General features: G+C 44.9%; 1 protein-coding gene across 1 annotated transcript in view; it reads right to left on the bottom strand.

Moving 5' to 3' along the window:
- The window catches only part of GRK5 (G protein-coupled receptor kinase 5), a 153,362-nt gene extending 139,035 nt beyond the window's left edge, over positions 1 to 14,327 (bottom strand). The window contains exon 1 of the mRNA XM_079312089.1: positions 14,080 to 14,327. Within this exon, the coding sequence (XP_079168215.1) occupies positions 14,080 to 14,131 (52 nt within the window). The 5' untranslated portion in view covers positions 14,132 to 14,327. The remainder of the gene's footprint in view (positions 1 to 14,079) is intronic.
- Between the last annotated feature and the right edge of the window lie 1,014 nt (positions 14,328 to 15,341).

Below are 15,341 nucleotides of genomic sequence, written 5' to 3'. Positions count from 1 at the left end.
ACTGGACTGATTCTTCCCATAGGCAGGTTACTGTATGGACATGAATTAAGGATTCTTGCTTTTAGTCTAAAAATAGAGGTTTTGGACCCTGCAAGAATGGTAAAAACAGTAAATCATAACAGTGAGGAGAAAACTTTAAAATCCCAACAGAATTCACACAGTAAATTTTACTTGTGATGTCTGTGCTTACCCATTGATACAAAGTGATTACTAATATTCCTGCAGAAACAGTAAGCTGAGCCTTTGGCTTATTCCTCAGAAGTTAAAGGAATTGGCACCAAATATGCTTTCTTGAGCTTTTTAGCTTAGAAGAAAAAAAATACACTCATGGCTAGTGGGTTCAATGGAAAATGATGGGGACTTTGCCATGTACCATTAAAAATAATATCATTGAGCTTGAATTGAGTCTTTGCCTCCTGCCCAAATTTTGAGGCTTCCTTCTTTTGAAAGAAAACAAATATACACTTCATGCAGAAGATCAAGACAGTGGCATAAAACAGGAGCTGGTGGAAAGATCAATGCAGAACTGTGTCAAGCTAAAGAAAGCTTCTCTCTCATACTGAAATGAATGAATAAAAACTACCAGACTTGAGTTTATGGAAGAGAAGGGGGAAGAGATTCCCCTTCCCTCAAATCAAAGGTGAACTACAGCATCAAGCTAAGCTTTAAGCACAATGAAAAACGGGGGGACTTAGTGCCTCACAGCAAGGAGTATTTCTAGACTGCTAAATCCTGAAATAAGTAGGTAGAAGAGCAGAGGCATGTCAGTTGTGGCTCCTTTTGTATTGCTATTACTGTCTGCAGCAAGTGTATCAGGCAGGATTTGTGGTGTGGGTGATGGCTTAAGAGGGAAGAGATTAATATTTTATACAGCAGAAGTGTCATGAAGCTCTTCCAAAGCATGGACAAAGCACACAAACAAAAATGCAACCGTGGCCACTGTCAGAATCTATTTAAAATCTATTTAAGAGCTGAATTTGTACCCACTGAATAGTTCCAGGGAATGCAGTGGCATTATTCTCAGACTAAGACAAAGAGTATAAGATTCTAGTTGTAAAATTAATAGCTGTGTTTACAAGGTCTTTAAGATGCTGCCTATTTTTACTCAGTGAATCATTGCCCTTCTTTACAAAGTATATTTCATTAATCTTAGCAATGCACTCAAATCTCAGTGGAGTTGCTCTGCTTACATACCAAATCTGACTTTGTAAGTCTAAACTATTTGTCACAGTATTTAACTTTAATAAAATCTGTATTTATTGGAAGATACCGTTTCCTCACATTCTCTTAAATCAAAACAACTGATTCCTGTCAAGCTATTTCTCTCCCTCTTCCCCCTCCCTAGAGGAAAATAGTAAGATTTATAAAAAGCAAAATTCACTCCTGTGCAAAATTTTGCAATCCCAACACTTAGCTTTATCCTCCAGCTGAACATTATCTACTAAGATCAAATGAAACTTCATCTGCAATGAGATATTAGAGGAGTTAATACATCACTTGTGTTTTTTTAAACACAAATCACTCACTGTGATTTGCAATCAGTCCAGATGAAAAGATAACAGTAATAGTGCATATCTATGTTAGTGAAGCATCTGCAAATCTCATCACCTTTTTAATGAAACAAGCAAAACCTCCCTAAAAAACAATCTTCCCACAATTATCTGCTGGAATTAAGCAACAGGCCCTCTAATTATTTACACAAAATGTGATTTTTTTAATATAAGAAGGCAAGAGCCAGGAATGTAAAGAATTTACTTTCACTGATGAGCAACTACTCAAATTGCCTCTGTCAACAAATGGTTCACCTTATGGGACTGTACATGTCTGAAACTTATTACCTGCTTCAGTGTTTATAAAATGGCATCTTCAGCTGGCACCTGCACTGGCAGGTTCACACAGGCAGCATTTCCACATTTCCCCTTTCAAGATGTGAAGCTGCTTCCCAAGATCTGAGCAATAACAACACAGAGACAGCAAAGGGCAGAGGTCAAAGCTTTGCTGCCTGCCCTCCTGGGTATGTGGCCAGAAACATGCCAGACCTCTCACATTTACCTCTTCTCTGCACAGAATGCACATTTTAAGAGTTTAACATCTATTTTAATTTCTTCTCAGCTCATTGTATCTAAAAGCTGAAATATACATTTTTTAAAAAAAAAAATCACTAAGTATTTTTTAAAATTTAGGTCAGGGGCTCTGAACAAAAGCATGCTCTGTCTTCACCTTGTAAAATATTTCTGGGCTTCTAAACAAGCTTCATGCCTTCACACAGCTGGTAAACGTTTGCTTAAAAATATATTCCAACAATCCCTTTGAAATAGATTTGTAACATACAGACTTGAACTTCGTCCTGGAAGCGTCATTTACACAGCACACCCGTAAGTTTTAAAAAGCTGCCTTCTACTTATTTCACTCTTTGCAATTACCAGTTTGTTTATATCAACCACCACACAAAGGTCTTGGAGAGGTCACTCAATAAATAATAAATTTCCCTATCTGCTTTCCCAACAATGCTGACAGAGCCAGAGTTTACTTCCTTCACTTGCCTCCATGAACAATCCCAGTGTGGTGGTATTAATCAGGTCATAAGCTACTAATAAGCAAGGATAAATTATTAGCAACCTGAAATGCTGGCAAGGTTAAACATTAACATGCTGGAATCATTACAGCATTACTTTTAGGCAAGCTCTGTGCAGTGCTCCTACCTGTGCCACCTCCACAGCCCTTTGTGGCCTCTGGTATTTATGATACACAGAAAAGAGAGATGTGTTCCCAAGAGAGCTGGAGGCAAACAACATCCCAAAAAAGGAAGAGAAAACAATATGCTGAATCCATCAAAGATTGTTACTTCATAGACTTTTCACAGCCAAATAAACATTCTGCAGCTGGAGGTCTGCATGAGCCAGAATAACAAATGTCCCAAGACCTGCTGGAGATTTTGGATTAGGCTGTGTGATGAAAGAGGTTGATCCTGTGCATGCATGCATGGACAGAGGCAAGTATTTAGTGTACAGGTCCTGAAGAATAATTACCTGAAAACACCTTTCATTTTCTTTATTTTTATTTTTTGTGCCCATAATAGACAGGGTTTGGGAATGGGGGGAGAGATTTGGGTTGGGCTCATTTTTCAGTGTGTCGTGGCCACTGGCAGATATCACACTCCTCTGGGGACTGGGACTGGTCACTGACCTTGCAACAGCCTCACATTTGATGGGGACATTTCACAGTGCCCATTTTTAGAGTGTTCACCTGGGGCCTTGTCCCTCAGCCCTTGGTGCAACCCTCATTTCTTTGCCAATCTCCACTTGTCTCAGGAATGGCTCCTTCAAACACTGCCATCAGCTGGCAAATTCCTACATTTCTCATTCCCTTTTCCTCCCCACCTCTGGAAGAAGTTGGCTTTACTCACATCTGCCTGGGCAGGTGGATTTTGACACTTTTGAACAGTGATATTTTTTTTTTTTGTCAATGACCCTCCCAACAATTCTTAAGAAACTAAACTGTTTCTGGAGAGGGGACCCTGCTGTGAGTCAGCAGCAGTTGACAAGATGGAAAATCAGGGATAAGAATTTGACAGTGAAGCAGGGCTGCTCACAGGGTGCCACAGAGATCTGCAACAGGATTCAGTGTATTTAAAAATGGTCTGGAAAAGAGATAAATAACAAGATGGCATCTTCTGCCAAGATTAATTTCTTCAGGACAGTTGTAACAAAAACAGCCTGCAAAGAGTTGCAGGAGTATTTTGCAGCACTAAATCACTTAAAAATTAGGAGAAGAAAAAAAAAAAAAAAAAAGCTATATTCTGTGTCAGCACAGAATTGCTCATGAAGGAAAACAGCTCTTGCCATATCCACCAAACAATGGGCTCCAAATTAAACACTGCAGCTCAGGAGACAAATTTCTGGGGTCACCATCAATGGGCCTAGTAGTGAATACTTGTGGCAGTGGGGAAAAAACACAAGCAAACATCAAGTTAAAATGGTGACAAGAAGAAAGTACAAAGTGATCAGCATCACTGTGCCACTGCCCACAGTGCACACCAGTGCCAGGTAGTTTTGGTCACCCAATACAAAAAGGACAGAACTGGAAGATGCAAAGGAACAGAGATGACAGACTTGGACCTTTCAGCCTGGAGATACACTATTTATTAGAGCACATGATAAAAGGTTATAAAATCATGGATGGTCTAATATAAATTGCAGGAACACTGAAATCAACGTGTCAAGGAAAGTAAAAACCAAACCAACACAGCAAACCCCCAGCAATATTTGATTGATTTGTGGATAATTCCCTTTCTTCCCCCTCCAAGACACTCCATGTCTTCACAATGACTGTTTTCTGAGGCTGCCAAAAACATAAATCATCCATTGACCAAGTCCCTCGTGAAGGACACGTGTGGGGAAGCTTGCCTGCTTTTGTTACATGATGGAACTCATCTCCACAGAAAGCTGCTCAGGCCAAAAGCAGAAATGTGATCCAAAAAAAAATGGATTAAATAAACTCACAAAGGGTAGATGCCTCTGTGAAGTCCCACAAGGTAAAGCCACCTCTGCTCAGTAAGTCCCTTGAATGGGAGCTGAAAAAACCAGCCTGAGGAGGGACTGTGGATATTGTGATATTACACCTTTCCACAGGCACCTGCTGCTTTTCACTGTCCATCAGTGACATGTGACAAGGAGATTTACTTCAAATGCTTTTCTGTTCCATCACCAGCTCTTCCAACCTGAGTGTTAAAGTTTTGTGGGTTTTTTTCATTCCTGAACCATTCCTGTCTCTCATCCAGCAGAGTGAAAGGAGATGCACACCAAACACACAACAGGACAGGTGTATGGTGACCCTGAGAAAACCTTACATCATATGTAAATCATCTGCATAGTTCTTCCCAAAACTCTGCTGCTGCTGAAATAAACAAAGCACAAACTTTCCCAGATGTGTGCTCATGAGGAATTCTCACTCCACGTATGATTTATAATTTGGCATCCTCAGAAAACAAAAAACCATGATTCAAAGATGGAATGTAGATGTGGAATTGCTAAGGGGGGGGAGATAGAAAGGGTTTATACATAGATCAGTCCAAACTCCTGTATTTGTAAGCTTTTTCACAGCTTCCAAATATTGCACTGGGCAACTGTCCTTCCTCCCATAGTAAGATTGAGTGTGCAAGATTCCCTTAATTTTCCATAATTAATAGCCAAGTAAAATTTCTTCTGCAAAACTTGCATGGGAAGCAGTTGCATTTTTGTGCAACAGAAGAGGAGAAGCAGGTTGTTCCACTGATGTCTGCAGGAGAAAGGTTTGCTGTGCAAGTAGCAAGATCACCCTTACAAAAACAACCCTACTGATTTCCAGAGTGCTTCCCACTAAAACCTCTCCTCCTTCATAAAGACCCAGAAAATAAAGAGACCAAGTCTGTAGCAACCAAAACTGAAGAAGATGGAAGGGAGAACATTGGCTGAAAGAGATTATCAGTATAATCTTCATCCCCAGGAAGAACCCAAATCTAACCTAAGAGGGAAGATGAAATCAGCAGAAAGCTAAGGACAAGCATTAAACAACACCAGTATGAATGAATACATATCTACATATATCTGTATCTTCCACAGATATTTTGGCAACCTTGGCTAAATGATGATTTAGCCTGGCATGCATTCTTTCCAGCTCATGTGCTTGTTGAAGGTGTCAGCTCCCTTGCACTGCCTACAGGAATATTTTGACAGAAGTGTCACGGAGGACTCGCTGGTGCTGTTTTCACTTGGCATCACTGACATCTTCCCTTTGTTTCTGAATCTCCTCTTCTTCCAGCTGCATTTCTCTCCTTTTCTAACCTTTTTTTTTTTTTTTTCCCACAAGATGAGATCCTCCATCAGTGCCTTCTGCAGATGCTGCCAAGTGAACAGCACTGTAATGTTACAGAATTTCTCCATTCCCCTGGCAGATAAGCCCTTTCCTGGGACACACAAGATAAAACTGAGGGAGAGCTCTGAGGCAGGCAGAGTCTAAAGCTTTCATTGTAAATAAAGACTTCCTATAGAGGCATGAAGGTCTCTCATAACACATGCATGGAGAGGAAAAAAAAAAGAACAGTTTCAGTAATTTTAGACAGGAGCCTTGTCACGCAGACTAAACACTGACCAAAGAGCAACCAAGGATAATAGGAGTGTGTAAATACATAAAACCTTACATGTGGCCAGGAAACTGACATTTAATCCAAACTAATTAAATGTGTTTTAAACAGTACATCAAAGACTTCTCAAATTCAAAGGTGGTGTCAGAAACAGAAGATAGGGAAAATAAACTAGACAGAGGAATGGGAAGAACAAAATATGGGAATTTTGGTCTAGAAAAGTTTAGAATACTCCTACAGGGAGAGGAAATAAAATCATCCATATTTACTCACTGGGAGAATGATGCTAGGAAAAAGGGATGGGTTCAGGAGCACTGGGAACCAGCAAACAGCACCCAAAAAGTCATCATTCTCCACACCCACACAAGGTAAAGACTCTTTGAGTAATGAAGCAATAGAGGTATTGTATGAAAAATACAGTAACTTCTAGAACTTGCAACATAACCTCAGCCTACCAGGAAAAGCCAGGCTCATAGTGAAATCATGCATTCAATGGGACCCAGGAGAATACTCAACCAAGGAAAAAAAATAGCTGCTCCAGCTTATTAACCACCTCCCCTGCATCCTGGGGACAACAGGGAGCTCCACCAGCAACCCCAGGGGGAGAAACTGCTCAGAAATCCCCTGATGAGATCCCCTGTGTGTCCTGCCCAGCACTGGGGCTGTTCTGGCTGGGTTTGGGGCAGGGAGAGGAGCAGGCTCAGCCTCCCCCCATGGCCAATCTGTCCCTTGGCACCAGGAACCCAGAGCCAGGAGGGGACTCAAACTCAGGGCTGGATGCACAAAATCTCAGCTGGGCACCCAAGCTGAAAGGCTGGAAGAAGGAAAGAACAAATCCTGTTCAACTTGGCAAGACCTTAGCTGGAGGAACAGAAAGTACCTGGAAAAATGAAAGCTGTACAAAAGGGACTGCATGAGTGAAGGAGATGGGAGCAAGGGAAATGTAACTAGGAAAAAAAAAATAAAATCGATTTCTTGTGCTCCTTAAAAAAAAAATCTAGAGAGACAGACCCATAAATGGAGGCATTTTTATACCAAAATGTTTCATACCTTAAAAAGTACATGGCAGACCAGGGACAAGATGACGTAGGAGGCCTTTCCCAGTGGCTTCCAGTGGTTTCCCTTCAGCTCTCTCCATGTGGTTTTACTGCCTGGAACAGCTCTGCTGCAATGAGAGCTGCCTGATCCCTGAGCACAAACAAAATGCATTTCCAGCCAGCAAGCAGTGCCCATGAAGTCCATGGGACTACTCATGCATAGCAAACACATCCCTAGGTGCTGGAAAGGATGGATACAGACATTTTTCAGCCTTGGCTGTACTACCAAAAATTCATCTGTGAATAACTACTCTCATCCTGGAACACAGACAACCAGCCTTCCTTCACTACCTGCATTATTTGCTCCCAGGTCTGAAGAGAGGCTCGAGTACCTGTGTGAAATTCTGCTCCTTTCCTGCCCTTCTCCCCTGAATAACTGCTTCTGACAGTTTCTTAACTATATATGAAAGGACATTATATGAGCTAGAAGCAGCTGAGCCACTTGAACAGTCTCATCCATCTTCCTCCTCACCTGTGTTTTGCTCCATCCTTTCATTTTTAACAGGCAACTTGGTGCATTTTTTTTTAATTAAGTAAAATACCCATCATCTTTGCAATATTTTCTTTAGATTGTTTACTTTAATTTTGGTTCCCCTACTTAATCTTTTTCACAAAGCCCTATGCATTTTTAAATCTTCCAAGGAAAATAATTGCAAAGATAATCCAGCTGAGTGTAATCAAACTACAGGGTTCTTTATTTTCCTGACCTTTTAATTTAATTTCACATCCTGTGGTCTTAAAGAAATATTAGGATTATATCATCTTGTTATTGTTTAGATTACATGCCATTAAAAATAGGGGGGTAACCAATTCTTTTCTTCCCCATTGCCACACACAAAAAAAAAACTCATACAGAATACAGAATATTTTCAAAATAACGATGCAGGGGAAGATCTCAGATGAGCATGAGTTAGATCCCTATCTCCCAATTTTTTTATCCAGAACCTGTGCTTATTTGGTTGGATTTTTACATAAGCACAGTACCTGCTTTGATAAAACAATCTGCATTTAAAGTTTTTCAGTGCAACAATATGGATCCTGATGTGATATTGTAGCTTTCCCTGGATCAATACAAACCAGAGTAACTCCGGCAGAAAACCAGTGTGGGAGAAGAATCAGGCAGCTGAACAACAAAACCACAACTTGTGGACTTTGGTCCATGTGCTGCTGCTCTGGCAACACTCAGCAGAGCATCACTAAAACCACCTCACTGGGGTGTTTTTGACTAAGTTCTCAGAGTACTCTTAACTAATAATAAAAAAAAGAGAGTCATAAAGTTATGTCAATGTCTTGTATAAGTACTGAAAATTCTTTCCTGAGTGGATAATTTCAGCAACACTAAGTTAAAACCTTCTCAGAAAAAGAACATACTGATAACAGAGACAGGCAGTCTCTTCTTAGATTTATTATTTTGCACTGGAGGAAAGCAATCCCATGAGATTAATGGAGCAGATGTAAGTAGTTCCACTCAAACCTCCACAGTTAACATTTGTACTAAAAGTTTTACTACATAATAGGCTCTCTGTCTTAATAACCTGGCTCACTACTAAATATTTTTTAAATGCCTACAAACCCAACAAGACAGATAGCAATCAGGCCATAGCAGCTCCACACAACAACACAGGAAGGAGCATGGTCTCTCCCAGTGAAAAAGTCTGGATGGAAGAGCTCTTGATTTCTCCAGCATTGCCACATCCCCAGCCCTGCTGCCCATGATGCAGACTGGAGAACCCCAGAGTGTCCATTAAACTAAACTCTGCTAACTAAAGCTCTACCCTGCTCTGCATCAGCCCTGCTATCAAAAATATAAAACAGGAAATATATTTCAAGCCAGTTCTACACACACGTATTTGCCCTAAGCCAAGTGTGGCTGCAGAACCAATTCTCTTCTCTGAAAAGAAATTTTTGAATGATTCAGACTTTCTTTTCAGAAAGACCTGAAAAATCCTCTTTTCTGAATTTCCTTGATTAAAATATAATGAGGAAGTCTTGACTCTTCCAGGTACCTTTTTTTCTCCCAGAAAGAAATGGTTCCAGGAAACTAATTTTTTTAAATTACTGTTTAAAAGCACCCTGTTGCATCTGAAGCAATGGCTGACTCCATTCTTGAAATACATTTTTTGAAAGCTATTACAGCTCTAAAAAGAAAACTAAACTGAGACACCACATGGAAGCTTCCTCTGCTTAAAATGTTTTCCATACAAAGGATTTTGGGTTTACTTCAAGGGATGGAGGACAGGACCTTAGATTCTGCATTCATTGCACTGGTTGCAATAACCATATTCTCCATGGAGTTTTGGCTGTCACTGTAGCCACCTTCTTTCCTTCAAAATATGCTTTTCATTGTTCTCCTGCCCTTTTTCCAACTGCTCTGCAGCCAAGTTCTTGGAAAGCAATCACACTTCATGTTTAGGATTTATTGCTAGTCTTTTGCCAATACGGACACACACAAATCTCTCTTGTGATCATCCTGCAAAAGCAAGCTAAAAATACAGCAATTTATGAACAGGCACATTTTGCATGTTATATGGCATCAGTGTGCACTCATCAAAAAATTGTGAGAGTATAAAAGGTCATCCCTTTTGTCTAGGCCAATAGACAAGCTCTGCTTGGGTGCCATAAATAAGCTTATTTTAGAATTCCAGACTACCTAAAAAGGGGAAAAAGCATTTGCATTGTGTTTCAGTGGTTGAGGAATTTTTTTCCTTTTACATGGTAAAATTTCTGCTTCAGCTCATCTTCCAAAGTGGCTGCTTTAAAAACTAATGACTAAATTAGACGTCACAGTTATCATTAAAACTTCAAAGTGGTGAGAATTGTCTGTTTGTTTGTACAAAGTTTGAAAGGATTTTGCAATTTCAGAGTCAGGTTGTATTTGTGTTTTGAAATGTGTTTCAGGTTGTCTGAGGAAGCTCATGCCCACAGAAGCAGCAGGAAACATCAGGGAAGGCTGATCTGGCTAGGAAAGAACAGCTCATGAGGAAGAATATCCAGGTGATTACCATGCCTTGGTCCTGCTTTCAGACCATATTGTTTATTTTTCATAACAACCTGTTTGACTTGTCTTTTATCAGCTTATTGCTTTTGACATGCAAGAAGAGATTCATGTCTGTGGATACAATTGAAATCTTCTCTGGTTTAGGACAGTGAAAGTTCCTCTGAGACCTCAGCTCTTGGTCTCTCCTGGCTCCTTGTCTCTGATGATGCCCTTTGTCAAATAACCACAGACTGGGACAGTGAACTGGGACTCAGCCCCAGCTGGAGTCACTGCTGCAGCCTGGTGGATCTCCAGGACTCATGGCTGGGTGATGCTGTGCCTCACACACCTCTGCTGAGACTCAGGAACAAGCAGGCTGATGAAAAGAAAGGTCATAGAAATGGCTTTAAACTGACAGAGGGTGGGTTTGGATGGGATACTGGGGAGAAATTCCTCCCTGTGAGGGTGGTGAGGCCCTGGCACAGGGTGCCCAGAGCAGTTCTGGATCCCTGGAAGTGTCCAAGGCCAAGCTGGACAGGGCTCGGAGCAGCCTGGGATGGTGGAAAATGTCCCTTCCAACCCAACCATTCTATGATGCCATGAACACCCAGATAAATGTTTTATCACCTCCTAATCTGGGGTTCTTACTCAACCCAAAATGACTGCAACTGTTATTGTTTTGATTTTCTTTTGATGACTCCCATCTTTCTTGTCTTCCCTTCTTAGCTTATTCTTCTCCCCAGGCAATACTAGATAGTTCCCAAATACCTATTTGATTCCTATAATTAAACCAGATGTATTTTCTATTCAGTCTGAAAAGGGATTAGTGATTTGTGAAATAAGACTTAGCATTCAAGAAATGAGAAATTATAGTTGAGGAGACAGCATAAATTTATTCCTAATAAATAATGAATGTACTTTCAAATGCAGCAAATCTCCATTCTTAGATGTTCAAACTGACAGACTTCTGAGTATAACATGTAACTTATGTGCAATTTTGTGTCAAAACCTTCATATTCTGCAAAAATATTAAAATTTCCTGAAATTTATTCTCTGCTCAAAATTATTCACTGAAATGCATTTTTGTATGTGAACCACATTTACTCTTTTTGTTGCTCTAATAAGATTACTCATGTATCACATGGCATCAGTTAATTCTGGGTGTGCTTCTCATTGTAATCATCAGGATTTAAGTGCAAGTATTTGTGTAGCAGTTATAAAACTTGCCCCCTGGTATTTCAGCTAAAAAGCTCACTTTACATCAGGGGTGAGAGAACTTAGACAAGGGACCACAGGCAAAAAAAGAAAAAAAAACCAAACAAAAAAACTACCAAGGCCAGAGCAAAAGAGTTGCAAAATTTAAACTAATATTTGCTATGAAACATTTGTGGTGGCCACTCAGCTCTACTTCTGACTATCTCAAACATCCTCACTGCTGCATTTCACACTGCAGCTCTACCTAAACCTCCCTTTGACATTCCCTTTGCTACTGAGAGTAGGTTTGTGTTCCCCTGGCAATGCTGACAAAATTTCTGCCTTTACTAACATTTGCAGAGTGGATCCCATCATTTTTCTTCTCCTAAGATTAAGGACCACATTGCAGGCACCAGCCAGCATGTGATTGAGCTAATACAGCTTTTAATTTTGACTCCACAAGTGGAAACACACAGGCACGTACTTGGCTTAGGCTACACATTCACCAGCTACATCTACTGATGGAGTCTGCAGGACCTGGAACAAACTTATTTTTAGACACCATAATCTTCAATATATTTGCTTTTACTCTTGGTCTTACATATGTTGTCTGCCTTCTTCATCTGCAATGAAAACCACTTAAAATTACTTGCTGCAAATTTTAGAACAACTTCACTCGCAATAGCTTGCAACAATTACTGAAGTGTGGCAACTTATCACATGTAGCAATAATACTTGTGGCTCTGGTGTCAGGTACATCATTTGTCCTTTGTTCTTCATTTTAAAAATTCATATCTCAAAAAAAGAAAAAAAAAAAAAAGGGGGGCTTTAAATTAGCACCAGGCCTCGAAAAAATATTGTTGGAGGTTCATACATGGTTTAAAGAACAGTTAGAATGTAGTTTGGAGGAAATCTTGATAAATTTCTGCCATTTGGATAATAGCTAACAGTTTCTTTAATACAACTGTAACACAATAAAGCAACATGATTGTAACCATCTTCCTGAGAATGGTGGAAAAGGACCATGAAACTGAGTGGCACACTTAAAATTACTTACAAAATATCGGCTCTGTAAACAACACACAATAACTGTAATTAATACCAGTGCTTTAAAGTATTCTTAAAGTCTGCTGAAATCTAAACCAGCATTGTACGACTGGTAGCAACAACTACATCCTAAACAACATTAAAAATGACAATAGAAAATAAAAGATCTCAGTCAAAAGTCAAAAAGTTAAAATTCACTAATCTGCTGAATGGGACAACACCTTTGCCCTTAATATTTGTAAAGCTTTTTTTGGGAGGATCTCAGGACTTTACTCTTTAGCTAAGCCCCAAAAGTTCAACAGCCCGTGAGTTATATAAACAGTATTTTACAATCTGAGTTATTTTCCCAGCAAAAGGCTCGCTCCAGGGGTGGACTGTTTGAATGATCTCTCTTACAAAACGAAGGCTGCTTTCTTGGCTCGTGGTCGCAGAGCTCCAGAGGGGCCGGAGCTGAAGCCCACCCGAGCCCAGCCCCGCTCGCAGCAGCTCCAGCGCTCCGGCGGAGAACGGGCTGGCTGCAGGTTGCACCGCACCTCAGAACGCCTGGTCCAGCAAGTGCTTCCAGGGAAGAAACTCTGAGCAAGGGCTTGGAAAAATGCCTTATTTTAAGCAGCAAGCAAGTAAATAAACACAAACATAAAAATGGGCTGGAGCAGACAGACGGCGACCGCGTCTTGGCAGCGATGCCGCAGCCCTGAGACGTGTTGCTTGTGCGTGGCGCTCCCGCTCCACCGGAGGGATGCTGCGGGCGGCCGGGGCTGCGCGGGGAGCCCCGAGCCCCGCCGTGCCCAGCGCCCCGCGGCCGCGGGAGCATTTCCGCCAGCGCGGGGAGAGGAAACCGCGTCCGCTGCCCACGGGGGGAGAGCAAGAGCCGGGAGCGCGATCCACCGGTGGTTCGGCGCTGCCGGGGTCGGGACGGGGATGCTGCCGGGTCTGCCCCGCCGCAGCCGGCAGCTGAGCGGCTTTTCAGGGCTCCCTGTGCTGAGCATCGCCCGGAGCATCCCCGGTGCCCAGCGCGGCGGCGGGGACAGCCCCTGCTCCGAGACCCCCGCGCCACCCGCGGGCGGGGACGGAGCCCCCCAGCCCCTCTGTCCGGCTCCGGCTGGGGACAAACACGCTCTCAACAATGGGCATGTTTGCAGCAACATGATCTCACCTAATAACGCCGAATAAGGCAATGACTGTACGGGGAAGCGATACGATCCTGCCGGTCTCACCACACGGCGCGGAAAGCTATTTGCAGATTTGCTAAGCCCTTTTGAATGAATGCATCTGCAGCTGACCTTTAACAATAGACGCTGAAATAGCACAATCTGTGGGACCAGATTTGAGGGGGGGAGGCGGGAAGGGGGAAGGAAGAGATGGGTGAATATTGTAATCTCCGCAATCTCATTCACTTCCTTTCCCAAACCCCCGCGCACAGGGAAAAAAAAAAAAAAACAAAACCAAAAAAACCAGCGGTATTTTCATTTTCACCGGGGCTCTGTCTCAAACGAGCCGTTTCCAACGCCGGCACAGCCACATGGCACCCCGACAGCCGCCGCCGGCGGGACCGGCGCGCATCCCCACCGGGCATCGCTCCGCGGAGGGGCGACTGCGCCAAGGATGCTCCGGCCCCCTCTCCCCTCCCGCCGCTCTCTCACCTTCCCTGGCTTTCAGCAAAACGGTGTTGGCAACGATGTTTTCCAGCTCCATTGACGAGCTCGGGCAGCGGCACTGCAGCAGGACGTCACTCCGAGGTGCGGAGTCTCCGGGCGACCACCCGCCTCCTGCCCCTAGCGCGCTGTCCCCCCGCGCATCATCCCCGCCTGCCCTGCCGCTCCCCCGCGCTCCCCGGGCGGAGGCGGCGCTCCCCGCACCGCCCGCTCCGCCGCGCCCCGCTACTCCATCCTCCGCCCCGCCGGCTCCGCCGGTGGTTTGAGGGCTCGGGCGCTCCTGCCGCCCTCCCCGGGGGTGTGGCAGCGCGGAGCGGCCCCGCAGCCCCGCGCAGGCGCCGCCCCGCCGGGCTGGGCACGCCGGGACCTGTAGTCCTGCGGCGGCCCCGCCGCACCTGGCGCCGGCTCCGCGGCCGCGCAGGGTGCCCAGGGAGGGACGGCCAGTGTGCGCCTGGGGGAGGGGGAGAGCACGGGTAGGGGCACGGGCAGGCGCCGGACAGAGCGTCCAAGCCGTGCGGGTGGGTGTTCACAGCGGGGGATGCGCGGGCGGTGCGCGGGGCTCCCGCGGTCCCGGCCCCGGAGCCGCGCTCCATCCCCGGGGCTCCATCCCGCGGGGCTCCATCCCGCGGGGCTCCATCCCGCGGGCTCCATCCCCCGGGCTCCATCCCGCGGGGCTCCATCCCGCGGGGCTCCATCCCGCGGGGCTCCATCCCCCGGGCTCCATCCCGCGGGGCTCCATCCCCCCGGGCTCCATCCCCCGGGGCTCCATCCCCCCGGGCTCCATCCCCCGGGCTCCATCCCCCGGGCTCCATCCCCCGGGCTCCATCCCGCGGGCTCCATCCCCCGGGCTCCATCCCGCGGGGCTCCATCCCGCGGGGCTCCATCCCGCGGGGCTCCATCCCCCGGGCTCCATCCCGCGGGGCTCCATCCCGCGGGGCTCCATCCCGCGGGGCTCCATCCCCCGGGCTCCATCCCGCGGGGCTCCATCCCCCCGGGCTCCATCCCCCGGGCTCCATCCCCCGGGGCTCCATCCCGCGGGGCTCCATCCCCCGGGCTCCATCCCCCGGGGCTCCATCCCCGCGCTCTGCTTGTCCCGCCCGCGGTTCCCGGGGCTCCCCGGCCCGGCTCTTGGCGCTTGTCACCCTCCCGCAGGTGCCCACATTCGTCTTTCCCCTTCTCCTCGGACCGGGGCTTCTCGCCTTTCTCGGGATCTCAAAAGCCCCCTACGTAAGAACCCGAGGGAATCCCAT

This window comes from Erithacus rubecula (assembly GCF_903797595.1).
Source record: "Erithacus rubecula genome assembly, chromosome: 9".
Taxonomy (NCBI): Eukaryota; Metazoa; Chordata; class Aves; order Passeriformes; family Muscicapidae; genus Erithacus; species Erithacus rubecula.
Note: the sequence above shows the minus strand (reverse complement) of the source record. Positions and strands in the feature narration are given on the sequence as shown.